Source organism: Clupea harengus, chromosome 1 (assembly GCF_900700415.2).
Source record: "Clupea harengus chromosome 1, Ch_v2.0.2, whole genome shotgun sequence".
Classification (NCBI taxonomy): Eukaryota; Metazoa; Chordata; class Actinopteri; order Clupeiformes; family Clupeidae; genus Clupea; species Clupea harengus.
Window position 1 is genome coordinate 26,363,419 of NC_045152.1, and position 11,668 is coordinate 26,375,086.

Consider the following 11,668-nt stretch of genomic DNA (forward strand, 5'->3'; position numbering starts at 1 on the left):
TGTTCAAACAGATGTGGCTCATGCCTTACAGTAGACTGTCAAGCTTAACATCACTGGCAGAGCTAATTACTTGTGTAGAGCAACCCCTTTAGTACTCTTCGCTTGATGGATTGCACTGCAGTGTGGCAACCTGGCAAATGCACCTGTCGGGCATTCAGATAAACAGCTATGCTGCCAACTTCAAATTGAGTGTTCATAGAAAGACATATTGTTTTATTCTCTCTTTTGCGATTAACAAAGTATCACTAAATGAAAGGAGTGATATATTTAACTGTATAAATAATATGATGATAACAGTTGTGACATGATCAGTTTTGTTTTCTTTTTGTTGTCTTTACAGGTAAAGACAGAGACCCTGAGAGAGAGGGGGTTCAGCCCCAGGACCGCAGGGAGTCTGCCCCTGTTGAAGACCTCAATGAGATATCTGGAGGTAGGAGGCATCTCTTCACGCCCTGCGCTGTCACGTGGAGAACCACAGCCAGGCCAGTCCAGAGGGAGAGAGAGAGAGAGAGAGAGAGAGAGAGAGAGAGAGAGAGAGAGAGAGAGTGGGCTGAGTCTGCAAAGCTCTTATTGCAAACGGTCAGACGAATGACTCATGCAAGGACATGAGGGGGTTTGGGATTCACTGTCTCCTCTTGTCTGGTCCCCTCTGTGTTCCCATTCTGCGGTGTTATGCCCATGGTCTTGTGAAAAGACAGCGGAGAGGAAGGTTTTTAAGGGAAAGCCCTCGAGGCTTAATCTGAAATTTCATTTGTTGATTTCCTTGTTGGATCGGCTATGTAACCACATCGGCCAAGCTATGTGTGTGTGTGTGTGAGTGTGTGTGTGTGTGTGATTTGTGTGTTTGTTTTTCCTGAATCACAGACACTCTGAGGGACGTAGTTCCCATTGCAGCCTGACCATGATGCATAAGAAGAGCTTCATTATGGGTGCTACATTATTATACAGTGCCATGAAAACAAATAACACGCGGAAGAGTCGCCAAACAAACTCCTGCCAGATAGTTGTGGGGTGGGTAACCATGTAAAAATATTGTCACATCAAATCAGAGAGGAGAACAGTCTTGGCACATGCAAACTGTATTTGTGTTGCAATACATCCTAAGTCCTAAATCATATTCATATGGCTCTGGAATTTGAACGCTGCAATAACAGTTGCCGCTAGCATTTTCTTTTAAAGTGCTGGAAAAATGTTCAGAGTGTGTGCCACAGTCTAGCTTGGTCACTGCATATATTTCAGGTCAAGCGAGTGCGGCGTTGAGACCGCTGAGAGACCATGAACAGAATGAGAAAGTGTGAGAATGCCCAATCACTTGTGTGCTTTGGAACTGGGGGACACGGTGCAGGTTATCTGTGGCTATTCATTATTTAAACACCGGGAAAGCAATCCTCTGCTGCTCCAGGACTCTGCAAATATTTCCCCCTTGCCTTGGATGGGTTGTTTGTCTTGCCTGGGGGGCTTCTTGTTGCAAGGCCATGCATTTGCTACGAGTCAGTTGGCTCCAAAACCTACTTGAGATCTTTAATTTTGGGATACCTCTCTGTTAGCCTGCCAAATCACGGGGGTTTAAAGAAAATCTTCCTTCCCAAGAAGTTGAAAGAGAGGGAAAGCTTAGCTATGCCAGGCTTTCTTCAAAGTAATTAATGAAATGATGTGGCACATCCACCCTCAGCAGGGGGCTGATCTCTGTAAGTACATCACAGTGCATGATGAGGAGAGCTGATGCTCTCCGACTTTTAAGGGGGCAGGGCTAATCCTGGTTGACATGTGCTGGGCATTTCATTCCCAGGCTAGGAGTAGCATCATTCACTACACACAAATAATTAAGATGGGACACCTTAACCATAACAACGTTTAGTGGTCTAGTTAATTAGAAATCACTTTGCCGCAAATACATGTGAAGTAGCTTCCAGCTATTTTCCAAAGATAGTCTGTGAATATTGTTTGTTACTGCCAAACATAACACAGTGTGACATGAAAGAGGGTCTTTTGTTGGTTCTGCTGGCGAAAAATAGCTGCGGTCCGTGCAACATCATGAAATATGCTATAGAAAATAAACAGGGAGTTAGACGCAGCGCCATTTGATAAATTCCTTCACTGCTTTTCAGTCCGTCTGAGACGCACGTACACTGGAGTGCAAACTGTCTGAGCTGGCCCTTCTCATGCTGTATCACAAGATCAGGCTTGTGTGTGTGTGTGTGTGTGTGTGTGTGTGTGTGTGTGTTCTCCCCTGGGCCGAGGCCCAAGAGGACAGCCCAAAATCAAACGGCTATCTGGAGATCTGAGGCCAGTGGGCAGTGAAATGCTCTTTTGAATACCTCAAAGGTGAGGCGCCTTGTTTGAAAACCCTGCGCCTCGGTGACCATTGACTTTTTCAAACATGTTTGCCTCTCTGTCTGACATTCGCAGAAAAAAATGTCCCCCCACCCATAAATCAAAGGCTCCTTAGTCCGCTTTCATTTTGAGCTTATCACATGTTTTGTTCCGAGCCCTCTGGGTGGCAATTCTGTCCTATCGGTTCCTTGTATTAAAGGACGTCCCGCTCAGCTGCTGATTCCTGATTCCGCGCCAGCAGCCCTGCCCCCTCCTCTGTTGTTCGCTTGTGACATGACTACATGGTACTCCCGCGGGAGACCAAGGATGGGAACCTGACTCTCCGTCCGAGAGGTGCAATATCCACACAAAAAAGGCAATTTGTTTGAACCCCTGAGCCCCCTCCCCATCCTCCCCCAAAATCCTGTTAAGTTTACCAGAGGGCCGTCTGCGCCCAGGCTTGCAGTGCAAGCAGCCAGAGGGCAGAGGTCCCGTCCATCAAACACATAACCCAGTTAAGAGAGGAACAGAGGGGGGCACTGATAATGGTTTTAACTTACCCTCTTTGTTGGGGGGGTGCAACCTTTCTGCAGGGCGGTAGGGTTTGTTACTGAGGAATGTAGTGACGTACAATGTTTGCTTCCTGGTGTGGAGAGGGAGTGGAGTCAGGTTAGATTCCCCTCACACACACACACACACACACACACACACACACACACACACACACACACACACACACACACACACACACACACACACACACATGCACACATAGACACCATCACCTCCACCTGAAACCTGCTGTGAATGTAGAGGGAAGGGTTGGACTGAAATATTGAATCTTTTTCTACTTTTGAAGTTCGGTTAGCAAAAATACATTTTGTGATTTCCAGCTTTGAACAAACATTTAAAATCTCCGCCAAAGGTGCATAAGTGAGAAGAACTGAAGTCATCACTAAGAATGCAAATGAGAGCCCACTGAACAGGTGCGCGATTAGAAGTGGTGTACGTCCGTCTCGCCGGAATAAGGTGTCAGAGAACACACATTTTTTCCCTCCCTCACACCAGAGTCTTCTCGTCTGTCTGGGTGCTGTCACTCAGAGCCACGGCTGGAGCTCAGTGAAGCAGGAGAAAAAAAAGCAAGAGATACTACTTCTCTGCATGGCATGTTTAAACCTCACGAGAACTTATGTTCACTTGGTTTCACTTGTGAAACGTTATATGAACAAGTCAGAATTGTCGTCTTATTTACGTCTCAGGCAATTATCACATTCTTAGAAAACACACTTGTAATTAGCTGTGTGCAAATTAGTTTATTTTTTACCTTGCATGTGTTGGGCTCTAATTGGATTTTGATTCAATGTGCTTGTTTGAATTTTTCACTTCACTTTGTCTTATGGCAAGGTGAACTTATGTTCACTTAGTTTCACTTTTGAAACGTTATATGAACAAGTCAGAATTGTCGTCTTATTTACGTCTTAGGCAATTATCACATTCTTAGAAAACACACTTGTAATTAGCTGTGTGCAAATTAGTTTATTTTTTACCTTGCATGTGTTGGGCTCTAATTGGATTTTGATTCAATGTGCTTGTTTGAATTTTTCACTTCACTTTGTCTTATGGCAGGGTGAAAGCACTCTCCACAGTTTTACTGACAGGATTATCTCAGATTACAGCCCTGCTGTGAAATCTGGCTCAAAACTAGACTTCCTGCTTAATCTGGGTCTGATTGAATGTTTCTAGATTAATTTGCCCCAGTGACCGAACTGTGATTACAGAAAGCGTGCCATGTGGAAAACATTGGCAGCTTTCCTGCAGGCAGTTGTGGCACACTGTTGATTTATCATGTTACAGGGGCAGTGTCAGACCCCGCCTGCTTCAGTGCAGATGCAGCTGTGATAGAGTGATGTCTTTCTGCATGACTGGATGGATGGATGAGGGAACAGATGCATGGAATACTCTCTTCCTCCCTCCTGCTCTGTTTCTTGTGTGGCGTGCCTGTACTTGCCCCCCTATCAGTCTCTATTGTCTGTGTGCTCAGGACTATAGGGGCAGTGTTACTGCATCCCTGAGGTCATGTGGCAAATGCTGTGGGGCCCTGTTGGACTCCTCCCCCTCTCCTACCCCCTACATGCCTCTGTGACCCTGGACTGGGAACACAGAGGCGTGTCACTTCCCTTGTAGAGGACTCTTTGAGGTTAGAGCAGCCCCTTTACAGGTGTTGACAGGGGATTAGTAGATGTTATATGGCAGCCATGAATCACCTCCTCTAACTGATGCCATTATACTCTTTAGTGGCGGGGTGGGTGGGGTATACAGATGTGGAAATACTTTCTTCATCATATCAGTGGGTTAATAGGAAATGGTGAAACCTTGCAGTCATTGGGTAGAGGCCCTAGGAATCGCAAAAATGCAAAGATCGGATGTTTTACCATGAAAGATCTGAAATGTTTTGTGATGAATTAACATTTGCTCTGATCCAATGAGATCACATTGTAAGAGGAATTACAGGAGGTATGTATGAAAAGTTGATCCTGTGAAGCTGTTTTCTGTGACAGAACCCAGCATTGTAGGGAAAATGCTCTATGCCTCTGCTATGAGAGTGTATCATGACTGCAAATGGGTATTTCTTAAAGGAATGACCCAGGTCTCACCTCATGGTACAGAGAGGGATAATTTAATTGAGCAGGAGGATCGCCCTTTAAATTGCCATTTTAGGCTCATGATTTGAAGTGCATTGAAAACACTTGAATGCAGTCTGTAAGTGTAACAGAAATGCAATATCATATCTGTAGGGCAACATTCTAAGGGAGTGATAAAATGAAAAATAAAATCTGAATGATTTTGCATTTAACATTCAGTATGGTCTCACTCTTTAAATGTAACTATTCCAAAAGCAACAGATTTAAAAACACTGTATATACTTAATGGTAAATCAGTGACGTTGAGTAGAGTGAGTAGATGGCATCTACTGATGTAACTGCTTAGGCAGGAAGGGCTACGTAAAGCGCCTTGAGACAATTTTATTGTACAAAATTGTACAATAGAATTTAATTGAATTGAATGTGGTTGTGTCATTAGTATTTTTACCCACCTTCAGCCAAGTTGTTTAAATTGAGTGAATATGGAATGACGTAAACTGTAATGTCTGTAGCCCTTCAGTGACTATTCTTGTCACCCAAAGTGTTTTTGGCTGTGGTTATAATGTGCTGATGGTGAACAGTTAATCTCTGTGATGAAAGTTTTGGCCTGGTCCTGGGGGTGGGTGATGAGTAGGTGATGCTTTCATGTCATCTGTCATTGCAGCCAACAGCTGGAACTCCAGAAACTCCAGCAGAGAACACAACATATCACAGCACCACACAGACACAGACACAGACAGCACAGACAGCACTTTCTTTACCAGAAGCCTTTTAAAAAATGGAAAAGGGAGAAGTAAAGTAGTAGTTGAAGGTCCTTTTGAGGACATACTGAAAGTGTACAGGTGTTATCTGCTTTGCTGCGTCAGGCATGATAGATGAGATTTTGACACTGCAAATAATCACCACAGGACAGAGGTGGGGAGGAGGCTACGGTGCTCCAACACAGTCACTCTAATGAGCTGCTGAGGCCAGACTGAACCTGTGCTTTGCTCACATGAAAATAGCATGGAACACAGCCGTCATTTTTATGAGAGGATTTACACTGAAATATCAAGAGACTTGGGTGTCTTGCAAATACGAAATAGTGAAGTTGTATCTAATTCTTCGGCTCTTCCAATTGGGTCTTTCCAACTAGCAGTATTATCATGAATAGTGAAGTTTTACTTTTAAATAATGTTCAATGCTGTCAACTCAAATATGTTTGTTTCACAGTTCTTATCTACGATGGCTTTGCCTTCGTTCATAGTAGTGTTTACGTAAGTGCAGTGAAAAGCAACATAATGAAAGCTTATGGTAATTAATAACATGCCAGTTTGGGGTGAAGATATTAAATATCAGAGTATCACTTCCAAGCCCCCTCTTTGAGATGAACTTGTGAACAGGTGTGAGTAGCTCAGGATGCTTGGAGTGTGCTCTGGAGTGTGTGTTTCCAGAGTGTGCTCCGGAGAATGTGTGATTCCAGAGGGTGCTCTCGAGGGCGACTGAGCCCACAGCATGCCCCGTTGGTTAATGAGATCTCCTCTGTCAAGAGGACACTCTCCCCTACCCTTCACGCTGAGAGGCAGAGAGGAGGAGGAGGAGGGCACCGGTGTCGGTGTCTGCTGATACGGTACATTGTGTGCTGCCGTCCTCCTCTGCGGTCACGGACCGCGCATCAGTGATCTTCATCACCTGCTCTCGGTTCAGGGGACCTCCCTAGAGATATGCCAGGTAGCACTACAAAGTACGGCTTTCACAGCTTCCAGAAAGGTAGAATGTGCAATTGACAATTACTTTGAAATTACTTCTTGTTGTGACGTTCTTCTACAAGTGGCAATACCTACAAGACATTGAAGACCAGATATATTGTATTATATATCTCCAAAGTTTTCTCCATATGTGGTACATGTATTCACAAAGAAGTAGATTTCCCACAGTTTTTGACTGATTGAGGCAGTGAGGTGTTCTGCCCTCCTGGGTCATCCACTTGAGCCACAGATTAGGACTGCAATCACATTCATTACCTTGTTACAGCCATGTAAGAGGAGATGTATCTTGAGGATTTCGAAGAATATTGTGAGAAGTACCCTGGGGATACAGTGGCTAAGAGGATGAAGATGTTTCCAATTGAAGCTGCCTCATTTTCTTTATTTTTGAAGCTTCTGAAAAATTGACACTGAAAAGAGACTGAATTATTTAACAGCAAAATGATTTACATGCATGTTATCAAAGTAATGGAATTTTTCATTATTTGTTTGATTCATCAGTAATGTAAAAATCTGTGGAACAGTGGCAATTTGGAGAACTGAGACATTGCATGCTTCTTTTCTTTGATATTCCACATGTTGAGTGGTCACTGATCACTGATTGCTCTTGGGGAATTTAGGTCTCAGTTGGTGAAGAACACATTAATACTGGGTGTGGATGGCACTACAGATATCTAAAGTTGGTCTGAATTGAATGAATAGATCTGTATCAGTCAGGGTCGTTACTATATAGAGTAAACTTAGAGTTGTTTATGTCTGTCTCTGTGTGTAGCAGATTTTCTACTCTCTCCAATAGCTGCTTGCATTATCAAACTCAGATTTCTTATGGAATAAATCCCTTTTATTTAATTGTTTCTGCTGACACATTGACTTACCTTGAGGTCTTGGCATGTTTGAATATGGTGTATGGCTGCTTTTCGAGTGGGGCCTGCACTGTGTGACTGTTTGAATCTCTTCAGTCTATAAATTTTTAAGTTACAATAAACAAAGACACGAGTGCATCTTTTGTAGACGCCTTCACCCACACCTCTAGTACAAAGGGTCTGAAGTGGTTTAAAGAGTAACCTCTGACTTAAGATTTCTACCTACACACTGAGAAATATCCTTGAGTGTTTGTCAAGAGCTAGTCTAGCTATAGATCTGGTCCTACAGAATGAATATGGTCGTATTGACACAAAGACTCTCAGAAAGCAAGGAAACGCTTGGCATGTTTGGCACTTGGCACATGTATCAGTCTGTCTCTTGGTTGCTTTGGAAAGTAGAATGTAATGTAGATGTGTATGCACTGTGTGTGTGTGTCTATATGTGAGCATGAAGACTGGATGGGAAATTGATGGTGACACTGTCTGACTGTCCTGGGGCATAGTGAGACTGAACCGTAGCCCACGCAATCCTAGACTTTCTCTCTCTCTCTCTCTCTTTCTCTCTCTCTCTTTCCCCCTCTCTGCATTTCTCTCTCTCCTGTGTGTGTGTGTCTGTGTGTGTGCTCGCGCGTGCGTGCGCATGCACTCGTCTCTGTGTTTGTAAGACAATCCCATCCCTTTGACTGGTGGCACGGCAGCAACAGTCTGTTCTTCAAAAAAAAAGCAGTGGTCTGAGTGTGAGAAACACAAGTAAGTCTGCAAAATAAAATAAATATGAAACCCAAATTACATTACGCTCAATTCCATTCCCAGATAGAGAGAGAGATCAACTGTAAATCACTACTGTCTGGGAGAAACGAAAGGGGATTCAAAAAAACAAAAAGAGAAAAAAAAAACCCACACTGGAATGCCCTGGACCATATAAATGGGGTTAGACTCTGCGTACTTTCAATGATTAAACGGACCAAATGTGCTATCACCAAATTAGTGAGGGGGGGGGGGGGGGGGGGGGGTCGGGGGAGGACTGGGGATGGGGTTGACAGCACCATTTAGCAGCAGTGGGGAGGGAGATGGGAAGGGCACCCGGAGTCTAATGTCTTTTCCACAAGGACAGACAGGGTGAAATCAGAGTTCAGGCAGAGGCTTTGCTGACCTTCAGAGGCTGGGATTAGAGAGTAATCAGGGCTGCACCACAATTACTTCAAGCTAAAGAAGAGGAGTACGGGGTGTAGGGGGGCAGAGAGAAGCCACTCAAACTCTCTCACACACACTCAGACATACATACACACACACACACACTTTCTGTTGCACATAGCACTCCCACAGACACGTCCGGCAGGGAGTGATTTTAGCCGAGCCTATGTGAGGTAATTTGGGTCTCTTTGCCAGAGTGTGAGTGAGAGAAAGGCTCTTTGTCCTGGAATCTCCAATGAGACGGATAAAGTCAAAGTTTCCTGGTCTTCTTTCAAGTCGTTATTTGTTTGCGTCTCATTGAGGCAAACCTGAAAACACTGAAGATGCCCTTTACTGAGGATGTGGCATGTGCCCAAGGTTCTAAAGGGCAGGAATGAGAAAGAGATCCCTCCATGGTTATTTTCTTGAAGTCTTAGGAGACGGTCATGCTGTTCAGATCCACCCCACACTGTGCCATGAGTCTTCAACAAAGATGGTCTCTCTTCAGAGTGGGCTGTGTGTGTGCATGCATATGTGTGTGTGTGTGTGTGTGTGTGTGTGTGTGCGTGTGTGTGCTTGCGTACATGTTTGATTGTGTGTGTCTGTCTGTGTCGGCATCTGCGTCCTCGTGCACGGTTACCCAAAGGAGGCTGCTCTCACTGATGTCAGTGTCCTGAGCATCTGTGGTATTGAGTAGGGAAGAAACAGGAGCAGTAGCTATGGTGTGGTGTGGGGCAGACAGACAGACACACACACACACACACACACTCACACATACACACACACACACACACACACACACACACACACACACACACACTCACACATACACACACACACACACTCACACATACACACTCACACTCACACACACACACACACACACACATACACACACACACACACACACACACTCACACATACACACACACACTCACACACACTCACACACACACACACACACACACTGTGGTTGTCTGCAGGAAGTAGCAGTGTAATATAATGCCTCGAAGAGGCTAGACACATCAGCCCTCTCCCTCTGCTCAATAACTTAAACACTGCTTGGAGGAGAAGCATCTCTGACGATAGTGTTTTTACAAGACCTCTAGCCTTTAGACAGCACCACTTAGGAATATTGTGTGTGTGTGTGTAGTGTAGTGTCTTGTGTCTTTCAACGCTCTCTTTCTTTCTCTCTCTCTCTCTCTCTCTCTCTCTCTCTCTCTCTCTTTCTTTCCCTCTCTCGCTCAATCTCTCTTTCTCTCTCTCTCTCTCTTTCTCTCCGTCTCTCAATCTCCCTTTCTCTCTCTCTCTCTCTTTCTCTCCCTCTCTCTCTCAATTCCTCTTTCATAGTTAGGATTGTTCGCCCACAGTTCTGTTTAGTGTACATGTGAGCATGCATTCCAGCCAGGGGTCAAATGGTCTCGGTTGTCTCTATATGCCAGTTTTGAGACATGAGCCATGGTCAAAATATGCAACAATCAGTAGCAAAATGCTAAATGTTTCTTGAGAGAGTACCATTGATTTATTTGTGTTTAGAGGACACAATTAGTGTGTGAAACTCAACTCACAAACTCGCAAACTTTCAGCTGTGAATCTGATGCCACTGCATGCCACAATCTTGGCATTACTAACATTTCTTAGAAACAAGCTTGTGAAACATAGCCCATAGTTTTTGCTATCACTATGTGATGTAACTGAACCCCACAACAGGAATTTCATCGGCCTGAGTTTTTCTGAGGCCATTGAGGGGATGCTCATCCTTACTCTAGCCTTCTGTTGTCTGTTCTGTCTCCAGCACTTCTTCATTCATACAGTAATATCCCATCCACAATGACGGCTCCCATTCAACACAGTCTGATAAAACTCTTAACGCTGTTTTTTTATTATTATTTATTATTAATATTTTATATATTATTTTGTGTGTATGTTAAAAGGGTTCTATTATATTTAGTTTGTCTCTTGTTTGATTCGTGTGACTTCTGGAAAGATGGCTTACAAGCAGCACCATTGCTGTGAGCCATTATGTCCTCGCAGTGATGCTGGCGGAAGACTGTGCCAGCCAGGGGATTCTAATTAAGCGTGACAAAAGTATTGCAATCCCTCCAATGTTGCGTTCAATTTGTTTTCCATATGTTTCCAATCAGCTGTCTATAAATGTCAATACACTCGATTAATCAGTTCTTTGAAGGGTTCAGCGACTCAATTGTAACAGGGTTCTGCTTATTTTCACTGCACATATGTCATGCATTGGGCCATGGCTCTGACAGGAGTCTCAGGTTCTCATTGATTTGACCTTGTCTTGACCTTGTCCTGCCTGGCCTAACTTCAGAGGTGGGATGTAGAGGAGAGAGGAGTCACACCGCTAGTTAATCTCCAGGCTTTAATCTGAATTTAAATCAATGCGGCATAGATCCCAGTGGGGTCTCATTCCCACCAGAGCTCCCTCTCCTCTGACCCGAGCCCCACATCCACTCTCACACGCCTCTGAGCAGGGCCCTAACCAGGGTTTGGAAATGAGTAAACCCACTGCTGCTGTCTCCATGCAAGTAGGCTATTTTACTTGGAATTAAGATCCTTTGGTTGTGTGTGTGTGTGCAGTGTGTGAGATGTGTGTGCAGTGTGTAAGGTGTGTGTGCAGTGTGTAAGATGTGTGTGCAGTGTGTAAGATGTGTGTGCAGTGTGTAAGATGTGTGTGAAGTGTGTAAGGCCTACATGTGTTATGCATCATGTGTCTTCCATCCAACAGTCTATAGTATTCTGCCTGAAAGTTTTTGACATTTTCATTGGTCTCTTTCTCTGTTCTATTTGTTTTCTGTGGGTTTCACATACATTGGACCTTATTATTAGTGTGTTGATAGTTAACAGTAAGGTAGGTGTGGAGAATACATGTATTTATTACTATAATGCAACAGTACTAGGCATATTAGCAAGC

The 11,668-nt window shown here is 44.1% G+C and overlaps 1 protein-coding gene across 2 annotated transcripts in view; it reads left to right on the forward strand.

The window, feature by feature from the left end:
* Positions 1–11,668, forward strand: part of col14a1a (collagen, type XIV, alpha 1a) — an 81,230-nt gene that overhangs the window by 8,863 nt on the left and 60,699 nt on the right. For both annotated transcript variants that reach the window (XM_031573722.2, XM_031573730.2), the window contains exon 5: positions 341–430. In XM_031573722.2, the coding sequence (XP_031429582.1) occupies positions 341–430 (90 nt within the window). The remainder of the gene's footprint in view (positions 1–340; positions 431–11,668) is intronic.